The sequence below is a fragment of the Arctopsyche grandis genome, chromosome 8 (assembly GCF_051622035.1).
Source record: "Arctopsyche grandis isolate Sample6627 chromosome 8, ASM5162203v2, whole genome shotgun sequence".
Taxonomy (NCBI): Eukaryota; Metazoa; Arthropoda; class Insecta; order Trichoptera; family Hydropsychidae; genus Arctopsyche; species Arctopsyche grandis.
Window position 1 is genome coordinate 24,870,133 of NC_135362.1, and position 20,702 is coordinate 24,890,834.

At 33.2% G+C, this 20,702-nt stretch overlaps 1 protein-coding gene across 1 annotated transcript; it reads right to left on the minus strand.

Moving 5' to 3' along the window:
- Positions 1 to 5,015: 5,015 nt before the first annotated feature.
- LOC143915219 (kelch-like protein 38) lies at positions 5,016 to 9,108 on the minus strand. Its single transcript, XM_077435758.1, has 12 exons — positions 8,684 to 9,108; positions 8,391 to 8,596; positions 8,160 to 8,312; positions 7,901 to 8,052; positions 7,624 to 7,828; positions 7,357 to 7,531; positions 7,091 to 7,237; positions 6,892 to 7,005; positions 6,540 to 6,817; positions 6,258 to 6,467; positions 5,565 to 5,634; positions 5,016 to 5,483 (listed from the first exon to the last, which is right to left on the minus strand). The coding sequence occupies exons 2-12, from the start codon at positions 8,436 to 8,438 to the stop codon at positions 5,455 to 5,457; spliced, it is 1,581 nt and encodes a 526-aa protein (XP_077291884.1). The 5' UTR covers positions 8,439 to 8,596; positions 8,684 to 9,108; the 3' UTR covers positions 5,016 to 5,454.
- Positions 9,109 to 20,702: the final 11,594 nt, after the last annotated feature.

Genomic DNA, 20,702 nt, shown 5'->3' on the forward strand with positions numbered 1-20,702 from the left:
GTTATAACCGAAAAGTATACAAACTTTTATTATTTATCTGTAATGCATTACCACCGAACAATGTAAATATTTAGCTGTTTACAAACTTAACGAATTACTGAAATAACTCGGAACGGAAGTTAGGCGAAGTTTCCGATTTCATTTTCGACTGGAAAATAGCTCGCGTTTAATTAAACGTTCAATTTTGAACTTTGTTTTCGATTTTATATACAATATGTAGGGAAAGGTGAGCAATAATGAACCAAGTTTACTTCGGTTTGAAAATTTATGGAAATCTATGGTTTATGTAGTGACTATTATTTGTTTATATAACAAATACTCATTGCAGTATATAAATGTGTAATAATATCATATTATACAATTATATATAATCTGGAACAAATTTTTATTCAAGACGATAGGGAGAACAGTGCAATCTCAATCGTCCATATAAATACAAATGAATGATGAAATAAATAAATATAATATAATCATAATAATATATGTACATATAATAATTAATAATGACAATAAATAACAATAATAATAGCTTAATTTTTATTTAAAAATATTTTTTTCCCGTGGTGTCATTAGGATGCAAACACACCTCTGTGTGGTACGCGGCACGTGTTTTTTTAGTCCTCGTGGCTTCCAGCTGGGAAGGGCGTTCCTTCATTTAAAAGCTATCTAGCTACACATATTTTAGTACAAAGTATCAAAGCGCCGCTACACAGAATCGTACGGTACAACATGCCAAGGTAGACTCCAGCTGTGGATGGACATGTCTTCATGTCATTGTTAATTCGTACGATATTATTATTTCATTGTTAATTCGTACGATATAAGTCAATGTTATCGATCTCTGTCAAAAATATTATATGTCAATAAGAGGATAAAATATCATCGAAAACACTCCAGGGGTTATTTTTGGACTGGGTTCCAGCGTTTTTTACAAGTACAAATTATTAAAAAAAAATCGGATGTGACCAACCCATGAATTTTCTATGTATTTGAGGAATATAAGGAGGTCACAAAACAAAATTAGATATTGAACCGTATAAACACATTCACACATTCCGGCAGCATTATGAAATACTAATAGCTATGACGGCATTTTCGATACAAATTGAGCGCAAATGTATGGAAACTTGCACAAGGTAAAAGTTCTACTTCCGGTTGTTGGATTTTGTTTGTTTATTAATTCAAATTACTATCAGTATTATACACAATAAATATCAAGAAGATTAAAATAATTTAAAAAAGGAGATAATTGAATTCAAAAACTTAAAAAAAGAGGACACCTATAAGAGAAGGTACCATTTCCGGTGAACTTAAAAAATTAAAAAAAAATTACGTCGTGTCGATAAGAATTTTAGTAACCGATACTAAGTTTCAGTTAGATAAGACTAACGGTGTTCAAAAAATCCCCAAAATACACAGACACACACACATACATACACATTTTTCTAGATCATGAATACGTGATCAGCGATCATTTCTGAGTTCGAATCATTCAAAATCTCGAGTTCAAATTTTCGCATGATCACAAAACTTCATCTATTGTTACTACGTACATACATAGATAAAGTAACAAATAGGTTGGTTTTCCAAATTGATGACGAGCCGCTTCAATAATTAAATCAGATAAATTGGCAAACTCTGATTGAAAACGATCGACTTGGAGACACAAATATCTATGTAAGTCTGACCAGCAGCACTGCAGAAATACTCAGAATAATTTTTCTTCAATCGAAGTCAAACCAGAGATTGAACTTGGGAAATCTCGGTTGTTAGCATTACCGCGACTACTGAACTACATACACCATCTAAGATGAATACTTATAATTGACAAGGCTATGTATTAGAATAATTAGCAAAGAGTAACAATGTACATATATACATATAATATCACATACCTGTACATTGATTCATCAACACCATTTATAGCCTATGGTCATCCCCGTGTGGATGAAGGCCGCTCCAACACGCTTCCATTCTTCTCTGCTTTGCAACTCTCACCCATATCATCCCCCATATTTTTTATGATTTCATCATACGATTCTCTTCACACCTGTGGCCTTCTTTGTACCCTTTTACATTTTTTCGTGTACCATTCGAGCACTTCTTTCATCTATCTATCGTCCATCATTCATCTAACCACGAGACTCGTCTATTGATATTTCAATCTCTTTACTGTCACCATTATACATACATATAAACCACCTTTATCATAATTCTCAATTTAATTTTCATATTTCATTTGCTATTTCTCTCCGCTATGCCAAACATACAGCATTGCATACTTATTTGAGTTCATTGGACCTAATTTTATTTTTATATATACATACATATGTACATATATGCGAGGATGGCTCAACAGTTAAACCCTAATGCAACTTCCTGGCCGATTATAAACATCGATAAACAATTTTTAGACTAACTTTTATAGAGCATCATAGAGATATCTATGGATAAATTTGACAAGTTTTATAAATTTATGATATTAAAAATATTTAATAAATCAGAGAAATAGGCTAATAAGGTTACCAATTCGTTGGAACCGTTTCAATGAAAATCAGATAAATTAGCAAACTCTTCACAAAAAAAAACAATTGACCTGGAGTCACGTATCCAAGATCTGGCCAGCAGAATTGGGCAGGGATTGAATCGGTTTAAAAGCTAACCGCTAATCTATTCTAAATCATTCTGGTATTCAATGCCCAAGTTTCGCATCCATACGTCATCACTGGTAAGACACATTTATCGAAGACCTGTGTCTTCAGACATAGTGGCGTGGCATTTTAGATTTGAACGGCATTCATTCGCAAAGGTTTTAAAACGTTCTAAAACATGTATTTCTTATTAGAATAGAAGCTTATTTATGATTATATTTATCAAAATGGGCTAAATATGTAGGCCGGTCGTAGGGGTCGGTCGACACGACAGCTCCATTACCCCCCAGCCACCCCCACGCACCGGAGCTTTCGAAAGCTTCATGAAATATTACATACAACGAGGTGGCCAACCTTTGGCCTGCGATCGGCCCCCCGGATAAGGAGGACACGTTTATATTACGCATTCAATTCCTGCTTCGTAATAAAAAAGGACGATTTATTCGCCAAAACAACGGTCGCAAATATAATGGCGTCCTAATTCGGAAAGACCCCAACGGTAATGCGAGTGGTTTGTTGTTGTTGGTTTTTTTTTGTTGTATATTTCCCCTTTTTGCTGTTACCGTAATGAGATCTGTCGCTTGGAAGTAGCGACGATACACTTGATGGTGATCGGGTTCAAAGGGTTGAGAATGGGGGGTTTGGGGGATGACATGCGTGGTGGCGACCCCACACAGGGTTGAGAATCGTCTGTAGATGGAAGTTCATAAAAAGTTAAGGTGGGTTTTGTCGGCAGACACGCCTCTCGTAAGGTCTCTGGCTATGAAATTTATAGTACGGCAGACGCTACGAGAGACATATCCAGAGACAAATTACCCTACTTCGCTTCTGAGGATTCGACACCAAGCAAAATATTATTTTTTCAAATACAATTTTGAGATCATACTAATAAATAGATCTAAGACTGGTCGTTACATTTTATATTTTTATTTAAAATTGTGGCCTGTGTGCACATACTCGTGCACTGGGTAAAATATAGCAATTCGCATCAACGGATACCGTCATTTGATCGGCTGACATAAACAAATAAATAAATTAAAAATACGACTTTCTTTTAATCAATGAACTTATAAATTTGAATGAAGTAACATGTGCAAAGCCCAAACTAGCCGCGTCTCTTTCCACGATATACGATTCCAAGGAGAGAAAGAGAGATGGAGCATGTTAACGGACAGAACGTCACACACACGCACGCACGAGTTAAGGGCTGAGGACAACACTCTACCATTATATTAAGAAATCACCAATTCGTCACTTGTATGACACCATCATGTATGACTCCTTCATTATCACATGATGTGTAATCAATATTAATAAAACAACTAACCAGTAGAGATAAGACACACCTAATTTAATAAGTAGTACCATTGATTTGTGGCACAACTAATTTAATAAATAACGCCATTGATTAAGCTTTGACTAACCGAAAATGTGCGACACATGTCTTCAACACACTCATTGTTTTAAATAAGAGTATATGTATAAACTCGACACTGTCAGAATTTAAGTTAGTCCGTAATCAGCTCTTGTACTGAATATATTAATCAATCATTATTTTTTATTCAAACCGTTTGTCTGCAATTCTTTATTCACGCACTATCCGATAACCAATTAGATAACCAATATTTAAAAAATATGAAGATAATGAGAGCCTATAATGTAAATTTTATAAGATATAGTGTGAAAATGATAAATACATATATGTATAGGCGTTTAAACAATTAAAATCTGACAAAATTACTGGGGGACGGAAATTCAAACAAACCAGACTACTGGCTATTGGAAGTGAATGAACTTTCAAGTTCTCGAAATTTTTTTGGATTCTTAAACGTGTTTATTACGATTATATTTCACCATCAAATTAGCGGCCCCAATTGAAATCTCTATCGGCGGCCAAGCCTCGCAAACTGGAAAAGTTTCAAAGCGATAAGAAGATTGTAGGAATTTTGTCAGACCAATCGTTAAGCTCACAAAAATCGTTAAGCTCATCTATCTATGAGAGGGAAGAGAAGAGGGTTGGGAGTCCTACTTTAATTTCGTGCAATGTTTCAGCATCGTAAATTTTCCTGACAATAACTTCACGTCAAAGAAATTCAAACTATCGTATGTATAGAAGTTTTACTACAAAAACATTTATTATAAATATTTTAATTTTAATTCATAACAAAATCTATTAGAGGAACAAATTATAGAAAACTCTCAAAGTTTCAACGGTCATAGCGCCACCATTACGTAAAATTTAATTACATATATTATTAGTAACTAGTGGCCTGGTACACGAATTCGTGCACTCGGGAGATTGAATAGTAAATAAAAGGGTAAAGGAAGGGTGGGGGGAAACGATATCGTACCTTTCCCAATGTGTTTAATAAATATTCCGTATTAACAGTCCTTGTATTAATTTTCCTCTGAGAAAATGTACATATTATAGTCATAGCTATCGTTTGTTCAGGAAAAAAAACATTTTGCTGTTTCTAATGTATAATATTATTAATTTGAATTTAACATAATATTACATCAACTTGCAAAAATTAAAATAAAAATGAAAACTGTTGTATACCTATGTACATTATATGTTGTATTTAATTTGATATAACTTTATTATTACAATTAAGGTTTTAATTCAATTTATCCTTTATACGGAGATGGATCTGAAACGGATCAAAAACATTATTTTTCGACCAAGAGAGAATTTATGGGGCTTACAATTTAGAGTAACGATGTTGCATACTGCAATTTGGATTTAATCAATTTCACTTATTAAAAATCATTGTTACTGTTGGTGAAAATTGGCGAATAGTCATCAGGGTATTTCACTGTCATCATTCATAACTGAAAAATAAACAGTTTTTCAAATTCAATATGTAAATCTATGTACTAAATTATGGAAATTCATTTTTAAAGGTTACGAACAGGTTTTTCGTGTTAATAAAAAGATCTTCATCGCGCTGACAGCCATTATTATTGCCACAATACATATCAACTGGAAAGAAGAAGCAACTTAAGTTTAAAATATTATAGCATTAAAATTATATTTCTGGGAGACATTGTACAAAAAGATCTTCATAGGGATTGAAATTTAACGTTCATGAAACGGTTAACGGTAAATGATTTTTCCTACTATCGGTATACCGATATTTATCGGTAAATGAAAAAACTTTTTTTGTGGATTTAGATACCTGTATGTGGTTACTTTTCCCAAAAGCCTTGCTTAGATTGAATCGGAAATAATTTAAAATAAATATCAGATGAATAATGTCATATATGAATACATTTTATTTTTAACCAATCATATTTGTTTATTTAAAGTCACATTTTAAACTGAAAATATACAAATTCCAGACAACCTAACCTACAATACGCCATTTTTAATATGTTATTATGCAATTATATGCCTATACATATGTGTACTTAATGCACGATAAATAGTTTCCGGTAAATACCGATAAATTTTAAAATTTGCCAGTATACCGGTATACCGGTATTGCAATCCTTAGATCTTACACCAATCTTAGCATCGTCATCATTTACTTGGTATTCATAAAACTTTTCAATAAATTCTATGAAATGGAAATTTTAGTTCCGTGATTTAAAATTATATCATACCTTATGGTCATTACCATCAACATCATTGCCGTCATCATCACTTTCATCTTGACTATCATCACTATCACTATTATCTTGATTATCATTATTTACAACAGACCCTTTGGGCTTTTCAATCAATCTTACAAAAGGAGAAAAAATAAAACTTTTCAAAAAATTTGATATGCTCGAAATATCACCAATCCCATTACTCTCAATTTGAGGGACACCCTGAAATTATTTAATTACTCAATATTATTGAAAGCCCGATAATTTATTACGTCATTTAAAATTACTGAACACCTTTTCTTTAATAGACCGATTTTCGTCACCGTCATCGATTTCCTCAACAGCTTCATCATCTTTGTCATCATTAATATTACCAATATCGCTCTTATTGTCAGTATCACCATCGCCATCATCATCACTATATTTGTCATTACCATTACATTTTCTGGTAAAATTACCAGCATCATTATATTTATTCTTATTTGGTTGGATTTTTCTCGGCTTTTCGGTAAACCCTGTGAGTCTTTGGAAAATAGACGGATCAAACGAAAATTTATTTATAAAATTTCCACCTATAAATTTAAAGACATCAATATAAATACTGTTTAAATCTTTAAAATAAAATTAATAATATGGCTAAGCTAACCATTAAACATATTTTTAATTATTTTATATTTATTTTTTTCAACTCCTTGTTCTTCATCGTTTCTTTTCATTTGCAGTCCTACTTTAGAAGTGCTTGCCTTTTCATTAGACGCTGCTATTTAATTGATTTCCAAATTAAATTTTATTTATAAATTATATTATATGTAAAATAGCGTGCAAATATGAATGACTTAATTTACTTTGATCTCGTATTTCATCACCAACTCTTAAGCCGTTTTCCAACACGAAGGCCATATAATAGCGTCTTGGGTTTTTCATTTCTCCGTTTTGCGTCCATGCATTCATATGCCAGCGGAATTCAAAAATCGCATCTGATTTTTTATTTCCTGCAAATTAACACTTATATACATATGTAGGTAGATTGATTTAATTTTCACTAATTTCATGTGAACCACTTCAAAGAAAATGTGTATGGACATATGTATGTATGTAAGTAAGCACTCACCAAAACAAATTATTTGGTTATTATATATAACCGCACATGACGATTCCCTTGGTTCGGCTAATTTCTCAAGATTCTCCCAGTTGTTAATAGAAGGATTGTATTTTTCAACCGTATCTAATACCAGGGAATCATCCCGGCCTCCAATTGCATAAATACAATCATCCCGAGAAACCGCCTGAAATTTTTAAAGGGTATAAATTAAAATTTGCGTACTACAATTTACACAATCACTTGAAACGATTGATTAATTTAAATGCGTTAATTCACAGTTAAAGCACGCCTCTTGAATGCCATCGGAGAACGTTCCATCAATTCATTTGAATCTGTGCAATAGACATCAACATCTGTTGATGCACCGTCATCATATCCTCCGATGATATAAATTTTACTGTCAATGACTGCTACAGCATAATCATATCTTTTGAAATTTATCTTTATAGATGTCCTCCAAATATCGTTTTCTATATCATACCTAAATCGAAACGAACCGTTCAGTGATAACACTTTTTAATATACCCATAAATTAATTAAACTATTCCAATACTCTTCTATTGTGTATAATGGTTGTGCCTGGCTGTCAACGCCTCCAATTACAAATATCCGCTTGTTACAAATTACAGCTTTTGAATCCGCTCTTTCATTTTCCATTGATTGCAACTCTTTCAGATTTTTCGTGTTCAGGTCCAGAAGCCACACCTGAAATCAAATAGTATACTGTAGTATGAAAATTTACTCCTTCAACTACAAAACACCATAATGTTGCTCTATTTGAATTAAAATACTATACACGTTGCAGTGCTTACTTTATTTGTGACTTCGTTTTCAAGCGTCCCGCCAAAGAGGTACAATTTATGTTCAATCAAAACACTGGAGAAGTTTTTAATTTTTTTCGGTATCTTGTAAAACGTACGCCAATGTTTTGTGGTTGGGTCATATTCTTCAATCTCATTAGCATTCTGGTGAAATGATATTATTACAAAATTATATAGCAATTTCATATTGTATCGCAAAACTGATAACAAAATTTTACATACGTCATCGATGGCTCCTACTATCAAAATAGAACATTTGCTAGTATCCATTGTTGTTTCCTAAGATGTCAACTAAAATTCATTCCCATGTTTAGTATTATATTTTTGTAACGAAATACATCTAATTATAATATAAATTCGGTTAAGATTTCATGTTTTCGTGACACCACTCACTATTGACCACCACTGAACTAATTTATGTACTTGGGCTAAATTAAGATATGGCAAATTTATTATTCACTATTATAAGCGACAATCATTTGATAATCATTCATAATATGAGCCGTTATACATACGTATTTGAAAGTGGCGAAAGTCCAAAAAACACCATTTCTGTTTGCCTTAATGCATAAATTGTTATCACTTTTTAATTCCATATGTCCAGAACAGGCCACCAGTATTTTTTAAATACTGTTAAAAGCAATACGTTATATTTAATGTTTTGCGTAATATTTAAAAGTGGACTTATGTCACTTTCAATTATAACGGTACATTTGAAACTAATTTAAGGATCACTATTTTATTGAAATGAATTTTATTAATTATCAAATATGTTATTTTCGTGCACTTCCTCTACCACCGATATCCTCACAAGCTTGTTTGAAAATTTCACTCCATTTTGAAAACTAGTTCGTCTATTCTATTCCCTTTACATACTTAATAGTTAATAATTAATAACTGTCATTTTGTATGCCTTCAATATGGACAACTAAATACTACTGGCATCAATATGTGTGAAAATTTTCGGTTGCGATTATGTGATTTACACGATAAGTGATATTATCAATTTAATTATCATTATTTAACAATATAATCATTTTTTTAAAATTTATCTATGTACGTGGTAACAATAGATAAAGTAAAAAAAATATGATATTGACTGATTTGAACTCAGAATCGATCATTGATCACTCTTTCATGGTTTATGAAAAGTGTGTGTTACTATTTTAGTATGTTAGTGTGTCTGTGTATTTTATATTTTAATTTGAACATCGTTAATCCTATTAGACTGAAATGTTTATCGACACGATATAATCTTTTTCAATTTTTTAAGTTGACTGAAAGTACTACATATGTACTAACCCCCCTTTATGGGTGTACTCTTTTTAAAGTTTTTGGATACAATTATCTTCTAAGCCACTCTACGGATCCGACTGAAACGTTTTACATGTAATATAAATGATAAATTTCATGCATTAAAATTTTAAAAATATTTTTACTTCAACCGGAGGTAATACTTTCACTCTAAAGAATCGAGGTTTTTATATTTTTCTCAGAAACCTTTCAGTGTATTGAACTGAAATTTCATACATGTATACATAGAATGGAAGTCAAAATTGATATTTCAATTTTTTTATATATTCTGTGGTTACTTCGGGGCGGTTTTGTCTCTTGCATATAATTCATGGGTTGGTCAAATTTGATTTTTTTTTTAATTATGACATTGAATAAAAATCCCATAATAGGTATATGTATAATACTATTATTAACTGACAATAACTTTTACAAAATTTACATTCGTATTTCAATAAAAATTTCTCGAATACCGAGTTCATGGGTTCATTCCCTGGCCCAGTGTTTCTAGCCAGAACTAGGATATATGTACATATATGACTACAAGTCGATTGTTTCCTATCAATTGCATACGGCGTAGTTCGCCAATTTATCTGATTTCATTGTTGAAACGTCCCTCCAAATTGGCAAACTATAAAAAATGTATGTATTTTTAATACAATTTTCCTGTAAATATGTATATCGAATTCGTCCATAGATGTCTCTATGATATTGTTAAAATATAATTGTATTTGTAATTTAAAAAATGGGGTTTATCTGAAATAAAAAATACATTAGGATTGATTCGTTTATATAAAACTACATCATCATTACCTCTGTAATGTTTAACATTCGAGTCAACCTTTCAACGCTTTTGTCAAAAAACGTGATACATTTCAAACCCTACACTTGTTTGACTTATCATCGACTAAAAATATGTGCCAGAAAGAAAATTTCGGAAAAATAATGAGCTCCAATTTCGCTGAATCATTTCCGTTTTGAATTTTCCGTTTTATTTCCACGACTTTACTTTCGCGATAGATTGCAGCTCTAAAACCATTACCCACCCTACAACAAAAATATATAAAAGAGAAACGGATCTATGTATGTAGTCTAAAGGTGACGACTCTTTCTCTACCTCCCACATCGAAGATATTTTTACTTACCCATTTATTTATATCGTCATCGATCGTAGGTGTGACCGGTCCGTGACAGATTATTTCAGGTCGTTCAGCTTCAGAAGTCGCCATTGCGACTAAAATGTTTACTCAATCCCTTAGGGAAATCATTCGAGGCTGTTGATTTTCCTAGGGATAATACGGCTCAAACATCAAAGTCGCAAAGATGGTCCTTAAGCCTCCTAACCCCTCCCCACTCTTCCCCTCAACCCACTTCACTCACCTCTTAAACAAAACAACCACGAATAACCCTCGGTTTTTAATGAAAATATTTGTCCATACGCATCAAGTTCTGGAGCGTTAACGAAGCAAACCCCGCCATACATAAATATTATCGTCGAACAGAAAAACACAAGCCGTAAGAACAAATATTGACAATATTTGTGAAAATTATTTCTTCGACTATTTATAATCATCAATCAGATTACTGGCAAATGTACGAATACATTTGAAATAAATAATGTGAATTTTGCCCTGTTTTGCATAGAAGTAGATGAGCCGCCACTGCTTCCAGTGTAACTTATGACGTGTAATCTTTTAAGCGTATACGTAGCATATTCCAAATGCAAATTTTCACTAGCTTCATCTACTGAATATATGGAAGTGAAAACTGTGTACATTCGTGTTTGGACATGGAGAAAAAAATGTAATCATCATACAAATAATAATTAGTTTTTGAAGTTTCGAACTTCGTTTGACTGAGTTGATTTTATATTTATGTATATTATTTTAATTCAATCGAACAGATCGGTCCAAAGAGTGTACTAATACAGATACAATACAATTAATACAGCATTTTTAAGCAATGCGAATTCATACAAACATCATCCACAGTGACATCTATGAAGAAATCCATTTTATTATAGACATTGGCAAGCCTCAAGTCGCTGAATAACTTGAGATTTGCAAGAGAAATTGGAAAGGAAATGCCAATTTACAGGAACCGTCTCAATGAAAATCAGAAAAATTGGCAAACTCTGAAAGGAAACGATCGACCTGGAGTCACAGCAATCCGTGACCTCTGGGACTCGAACCCATGACCACTATGTTCGAAAGCATATATGCTAACCACTAATCCACGCTGATAGATGATGATCCATAATGTGTTAATCTTTCTAATTTTTCATATTGTTCTATTTGCATTTTGTCTTAGAAAGTTTTTGATCTTTTTTCTTAATTTGTCTTGATTCCGCCCCACATTTAACCTAAATGTACTATATGTTACAGTGAAAGCATATTTCAAGTGAAAATATATTTTCACCAATTCAAGCAGTGAAAATGTATCAAAGAATTAATTTACAACGTTTAATTCTATAAATTTAACACTAACAACCCAATCTTAAATGAATAGGGCCAACCCTTACTTAACCTAACCTATCCTAACCCTTAAATAATACCAACCCTAACAATCTAATATTAAATGAATAAAAAAAACCTGAAAATGTAACTGGTTATGATTTCACTGAAACGTCAGTGAAAATATATTTTCACTGTGACATATATACTATATTTATTTATTTTTTTATTATTTTTACAATAGATATATACCAGGAAGGCTTGACAGGAAGACCCCAATGCGCCTTCCTGGACAATTAATTACAAACAATGCAGCATTTTATTATAACATAAATCACTGTATTTCCAGAAGTTGAAGAACACGAAATAACATAATAATATGGATTTAGATTTTGTACATAATTTTTACAAATTATACACACAATAAATACAGAAAATTTGTGACAACAGGAAGGATGATTTTTTTGCCAATTTTGAGGAACCGTTTCGACAATGATCAGCAAAAATTGGAAAACTCTGATAAGAAACGATCGATTTGGAGTCACAAATACCCCCAAATCTAACCGGCAGTATGGCGGATCGGACCCACTGATCACTTGGTGCTAAAAATATGTACACACTACCATTAAGCCATACTGCTGGCTTAATGTAATATATATGTAACTATTATTGTTTTGTATCATAGAAATTGTTCCAGAAAAATCACATGACTTGGTAATATAAATAGATACTACCTGTAAAGTTTGCCACAGTATAATATGTGGCGAACGGAAAGCTTCGATTGCGAAAAGGGTTATCGCTTAATGGTAGAAATCGTTTGAATCTGCGGATGAAATTAAGTACGAAAATGCAAACGAACGTGCAAAAGCACTCCCGTTCAGACATTACGTATTCCCGCCGAAGGGAAACTGTTCTCTTTTTTTATTCTTTTCCCCGGGAAGAATCTCCGTTTCTGTCGTGTCTCCACCCACGAGCAATATAATGGACCATACTTAAACCGGAGAGGCCGCACCGGCAAAGTAACGCTTCGGCGCTCCGCTTTCAGCACCATTTTTTCAGCAAACGGTCAAAATAAACCGCAATAAAAAATATCTATATAACACATACAACCAACGTGAAATTTTCTCCAGACTGTGTGAATATATTTACGTGTATTTGAATGTAATACATCAAACGACTCCTTCAGAAGTTCACAATTTGGCTAAGTTTTGTTTCTATTTTCATATTTTATCAAAGCACAGTGGTAACTTTTAAGTGCTTACTAATGAAAAGTTGGAAGACCGAGAAATTATGAAAAATCATCGTTTTTACATTCAGTTCCCCTGAGTCTACCATCTTTAAAAATTTGCCCTGACCAATTGTATTTTGTAGAGCTATCTTCTCAAAGTAAGACAATAAAAATGATCAGTTTGGTGTTTTCATCTAATTTTTTTTGGTTTTGTCAAAAATGAATGATGTTTTAATATTATTATTAAGCCAGCAGCATAGCTCGGTCGTTAAGCTTCTGCTTACCGTCGAAAGGCGCCGGATTCGATCCCATGAGCTGACCTCGATTGAAAAGAATTTTTCTGATTATATCTGTAGTGCTGCTGGCCAGACCTGGATATTTGTGACTCCGGGTCGATCGTTTCTAATCAGAATTTGCCAATTTTCTCTAATTTCATTGTTGAACATTGTTCCCAGTAAAATTGGCTAAATATCCTTCATACCTACTATGTCACCACTATTTGAGATTGATTAATGTACAATAAAATGTATGTACAATTCATAGATATATCGTTAATTTGCGAGTTTTTCAATATCTCGTAATTCAGCGACTTGTATAATAATAAAAAATGCTTCAATGTTTGTAAGGCGTTTCTGGTATATACATATGTAAAAAATGATAATAATTATCTGTTGGTGCTGGCTGAAAAGTTTTCAGATTTACAGAAGTTTATTATCTTGTGAAATTTGACTTAACCTGATCATATTACCTTATAATGCCTATGAAAAAAGTAAAAAACATTACGTCGGTCAATATTCATTTCAGATTTTGAACAGTTCCCCACCCAAGTATCGAACGTTCCCAATTTTCCCGATACACCCGAAAGTTTCCCAAATCGCCAAACACAAACCATTCGATAAATAAACAAAGGAAAGCCCGGCGAAACTTGGAGAAACAGGAAGCGTTAACCGAAACTAGCAGAACCAAGGCCTACACACAATGCGAAATCAACATTCGGGGCATACATTTTGCGATCGTTAGTTTAAACTCGTGACAAACTTTAAACGCGACCGCATCTTACCGCAATTTTAACCGTACCAAAGTTTTCGATTCGGTCGGGTAACCCTCCCAGAAATCCGCCCGCTTCCTCCCATCCCTCCCACGCAGTCTCTCTCCCTATAATTTCATATCGTTTTCCCGGCCTAATTTGACGGGGGAAAATCAATTAGGTGCAGCCAACTGCGGCGTATCAATTCCGAACGCCCGACATTACAAATTCAACGGCTCAATTCTTTTGAAAAATTCCGCTCATTTAAAAAGAAAACTCGCTGAAATTCAACAAAGAAAGATTTATCAAAATCTGTTATCAATTACAATGATTTATACTGGGAAAAAATAAACGGAATACACTTTTTGTTTTAAGCACACATTTATCAATACCGACTGTTAATACGAAGAATAGTTTATATGTCGCAATTTATTCTCTTCGCCTGTTGCTCCGGGCATCAAACTCCTCAACCAGATTTCTGTTAACTTGGATCTGTTCAATCTAAAATATGCTGATCTGATTGAGGGATTGTTCAGTTTGAAATCGTAAATGTGTTCTCATATTTAATTGTTCATATTTCATCTCATTTTTATTATTTTTATTCTTTACATTATTTTCATGCTTATTTTTGTTAACATTTTGATATGTAATTTTAGTTTTGTATCTTTAATTGTTTTTTCATGTATGTACATATATTAATATATCCTAGCTAGCCCCCTGGAGTATATCTGTAATTTCACTATAGCTTAAATGTAGCAAATAAATAAATGAATTTCATACTCATGATTTGTTATATAAAACTACTGGCGGTATGTCCTGGAAAAATTTTCTCTTTGGCCTTGAGACTTAATCCTAAAAATCGTCTTTCTTTTTGTACATGCATACAAACAATCCCAATTTTTTTTTTTTAATACAACTGCATACATATATCAACTCAATATCATAGAGACGTCTATCTAAGACCAGATTTAATATACAGAAAATTTTTGCGAAAAATACATACTAAAATTTCACACAGTAGAGTGGAAATTCGCTAGAAACAGTAACTGGTTGCCAATTAGCTGGAACCGTTTCAACAATAAAATCAAATAAGTTGAGAAACTCTAATACGAAACGATTGACCTTTCATATAGATATATCTTAGGTCTGACCAGCAACATCGGGCCAGGGATTAAACCCATGACCCCTCAGTAGAAATCATTACACTAACCACTAAGCTACATATGTTACTGATTAGTGCTTTATGTACCATAAGCATAATCAATTTGGTGGTCAAATCGAATATCGAACAAACGAAAAATGTATGTACAAACATATGTATGTATGTATGCACACACATACATATGCAGTTGAGGATGGATTACCAAGCGCTGCCAAGGTAAAAGAAATTGTAGTTTTAGAGAAAATTTTGTAATTCACAGTCCACCGTAGAGTATGTATACCGAATTTGGTAGTTCTATTAGAAAACTATTATATAGGTGTACGTACATCAATTGCGTAGTGGAAAAACCGTGGCCGAAAAAAAAAACTATTTATTGAAACTGTGTGTACACATCTGCTTCAGTGACCCAGTCCCGTCAATTTTTTATATTACTTAAAATATTAATGCTTTAACTCAAGTGATTCGTTTCTAAAATAACTAAATAAAGCGCCATATGTGAAAGTTTGCGCAATATATTAAAGTGTCAAAAATTTCGAATAAATATTCAAAAAATAAGATAATCTGAAAACGGTCGAGATTTCCGATGTTTTTCAATATTTTAGAATCGCTTAAGTTCAATGTGTACAAATATATACATACATATTTCAGAATTCGCGTATATAACGGAGAACAGGACGAAGGTTGGTGACATGGATAAGAACATTCTTATGTTTTAGACAAACAATAAATAAACAAAAACTAATACGTTATCCCATTGTATTTTTAAATTTAATTCGTTTTTATTTAACTTTAGACGTCAATCTTATTATAAAGTTGCGAATTCGTTTCTGATAAGCTGTACGGTTTCGTATTTCGAGACAAGAACGTCTCTTTGTATTATCTTTTATTCAAGATGGTGGAATCCTGCTGAAATTTTACAGGTTACTCTGAGTGGAAAACTTTTAATGAGTTGGTTTTTTGAAAAAATATTCCCAGGAGTAGAAGAGGAGTATCTTAATATAAATATCCTTGATAATATCACAAGTTTTTAGCCACAGAACAACCCTTTCAATGAAAAACACCCTCGACATAATTCAAATTGAACTTAATCAATATTTGGTTATCTTAGACACTTAAAATGTATGTGTACGAGACAACACATGGTATAAGCGAAACTTCCAAAATATGCATATAATAATTGTATAACACAGTTTTATACTTAAAGGTCTGTTTATATTATCCAACACTACACGTCAACCGTTCGGTACAGCACTGCACGGAAAAGACTACTTCTATTCATACTATACAGCACCGCTTGTTTCCGGCACGTTCATTCTTGTTTTAGATAAGTGCATAGCAAAATCGACTTACATATGTATAAATTACAGAGCGCGACGACACGGTGCAATATTGCTTGCGACGAACCGTCGAGGCAATTTTTTCGCAATATGACGTTTCCAAAAATATTCATGAAGTCACGTCATGTATGAATGTTTCCACAGTGGCCAAAGAAAACAAACCGGTTCTGCTTGATAAGCTTCGGTGTCGAGTACTTCTGTATAATATGAATAGATCGTGTTGGTTACTGCTGTTACGGATACGCCACGTTCATATGTTTGTAATCAATTATTTATGAAGGTGCATTGGATTTTAACTATTAGGCCTTCCCGGAATATATCTACATATATGTAAAATAAAATAAAATAAAATATTGCGGAACATATGAATGTGTCCAAATAGAATGTACTAAAGAATGTCTGTGGTGGGCTAGTATAAATGAACCTTAACTAGTGATGAAAGGACGTTTCATATCCAGTCAACAACTTTGTATCAAAACACGATCAAAAATCAATGATATATGTACATACAAGTGGGTGACGTGTAGCGTTTCAATTTTAGTCACGCCAAGACTAAAACTACCATGATATAAAAATTGTACAGTTAACGAAAATGTCAAGGTTTTGAGATGAGAATTTCTCGTAATGTTTTGCTTACTTCATTTTTTATGTTACAACAGCACTCCGAGTAGGCAAACCTCGACATTTTACGCGATAAAAATAAGCAGGTGGTCGTGCGAATCGAATAAAAGTACACGCGTAAAAGTTAACCGAAGAAAAATGTGCAAGCGCGAGCAGCACCGCGTAATTTTCGTTACATCTCTCGCGTATTTATGACGAGTCGTGAAAAACTACAGGAAAAAAGAGGGAAACCTCCGTTAAAAAAGATTGTTATTTTTTCTTCGGCTTTTCCCTCTCGTATAGCAACAAACGAGGCAAAAGTTTGGGCCGTAGTCATCGTCAAAGCGGCCGCTATTTATTATGTTCCGAAGGGTGGGTGGGCGAAAGCGAAACGATGGGTCGAAGGGACGGGATAGGGAGAGGTCTTGCAAGTGGGAAAATAAAAAAAATAAAAGTTGAGCAAGTAGAGCTCGTGTAATTGAAATGTTAAAGGCTGTCCGGACAGGTTTTCAGCAATAAATCTGGCGCAAAAGAGCTGAAAGAATAATGCCCCGCGGATGCAAATACGTCTTCCCCTTTTCAGAGCCGAGTCTAGGCTTTTCCCCGGTCCGAAGTGTTGTGACAACTTGCACTTGTGTCGTGTGATTTACAGCAAAAAATAACTTTTCAGATTCGATTCTCAACTTTGGCCGTATATCACCATTACCCTTTCGGACTTGACTTCAATTTTCGCGCATGAGAAGTTCGCGCGTGTCTGCACGCTGCGCCATATGTAAGTGTTGTATTAAAAATTATTATTAAAAAATAACTATGACCTAGGAGGTGAATCAGCCTATTTTCAAATATTCATATCGAATATTTAATATTTAAAAATAATAATAATCTGTAAAAAAAAACTGGTGTATATATTATTTTTATTTTTATAAGATATCAATTAATCAAGTACATTCGTCTAACAGATTGCACCAAAGGTACATGAAATACAAGTAAAATAAATAGAAGAAAAGAAAAATTAATAAATATAAATATGATTCTTAAAAAGTTCTTAACTGATCAACTCAACCATTCTAATTGGTCGCGACTTCCGTAACTTAGGAAGTGGTGCAGAAAATGACGAGAGATGTGACAAATGTCAATGACACCATCCAGTGAATTTAAGAAACGGAGGCCACGAGGAATGGGACAATTACTATAAGCCACAGTTCAAGCCAGTGGAGTTTGAAAAAGGGGATGATGACGGGTCCGTATTGATGAAGGCCCAACTCAGCCAGGATAGATGGACAGGAGAAAAAGCCTCTAAATTTGGAAAACAAGAACTTGATGAGGACAACACTCCTCCTGTGTTCAAGAGAAGTGTAGCCGACCATACCCATGACGAATTGTGAATGAAATAAATATGGGTAAATCCCATATTGCTCCTTATAAAGCAGTCGAAGAAAGCGTCTTTAGATAAGTTCAAGTTTGATAGATAGAGATTTAGTGGAAGAATTCCAGATCATAGAGGCGTATTCCAAGATACTCTTAACTAGAGCATTGTACAGCAGCCTCAAAATTATACATACATATGTATGTACTGTCATGTCCCAAAACGCAGTTTATATATTTTTTAAATGACTTGGTTAACAAACCAAGATTTATTTATTATCATAAAAAAGTTACATTTATAGATATATTCGAAAACTGCAGATTTAATTATGGAACGATGATGAATTTAAAATGAGATACGTTGAACTTTGTTTCACTAATTAACTTTGGTTCATTTTGTTCTGCTGCTGTGCTGACCGTCACTTGCGGGGTCGATATTAATGACTACCACTCTCGGAGTCTCGATGGTGATGACTAACTTATGTGATCGAATCGTGATCTATTTGATGACTTTTATCTTTTGGGTTGGGCAAAGTCCGGAACTCCTGTCTTATCTGACTATCCCTTTACAGGAATTTTAATGGACTTGATACTCACGTATATGAATGTGAGAAAGTGAATTTGATTATTGTGGAAGCTATGTATATTGATAAGTGAGGTATATAACAGTACGTATCGATGGCTTGGTGCACAGATATTGTATGACAATTTGTGAATTCGTATCAAATTTTAAGTTTGCAGATGCTGAAATAGTACAGGTTTTTCCTTTCAAGGTAATTTATATATACCACATAAACTACCTTGAAAGGAAAAACCTGAACTATTCCAGCATCTACAAACCCTCAATATGTAGTGCATATAACCAGCAGGGTGTACTAGTAGTTAGCATATTATGTTTCAAGCAGGGTGGTCATGGGTTCGAGTCCCACGAAAGTCCCTCTGCTGGCCAGACCTTGTTTGACTCCAGGTCGATCGTTTCCAGTTTGCCAGTTTCTCTAACTTTCATTTAAACGGTTCCTGTAAATTGGAATTTCCTTTACAACCTCTCTTACAAAATTTCAAATTATTCAGCGTCTTGGGGTTCGCTAATTTCTATAATAAAGTGCTGTAAAAATGTCTCCATAGATGTCACTGCAAATAATGTTTGAATGAATTCACATTTATAAATGCTTGTATTAATTGTATTGTATATGTACTAGTACACTTGTCGCTTTGGAACGATCTGTAAAGGCAAGTGTACATATGTACATACATGTTCGATTGAAATAAAAATAATATGTAATAGGGATTCCATTACCGGTAAATGGCCCGAAAACTAACACAAAAAACAGAAAAACAGCATTTAACAAATCTTGTTATCAATTTTTGAAGCATTTTCACCAATTAGATTTTCTTTCAAATATATATATTACAGTCCAAATGTATATATTCATCTAGTTCGTTCATGAACATATTATTTTATTCATATTCGAACTATTGGTTGTAGTTTACGTGCTTATAATCCAAAGCTATCTTCAAATAGACTCACCAGGTGTCGCATGAACTTTTGACAACAAACACTTTCAAGCTGTCAAAACCTTTGAAATGTCAAAACGTATAATGTATAATATATATGTATACATACACAATAAAGTATTCTAAAAATATATATATTTGAACCCCCCCCCCCCTCCCCTCCTTAAAAGCATATTTTAATCATCATCAGGATTCAACAGAAGCTATATTAGATAAATGTTAACTATTTATAAAGTCATTGATTGATCAATATTTGAGCCGTTATATTTGAAAATGACATATGTACATATGTACACTTTTCTTCAATTCAAGAAATATTTCGCAAAACATTAAATATAAAATTTTGCGTTTAACAATATTTAAAAATACTGGTGGCCTGTAATACGTTTATTCTGCTTTTCCGAGATTCTGCACATATCTAATTAAAAGAAGGGATAATTAGTGAAATAAGTCAAACAAGAGTAGTGCTTTTGGATATGAAAAGTGGACTTTCGCCAATTTCAAATATAACGACTCATTTAATACTTGCATTATAATAGTCGAGAGAACAAAAT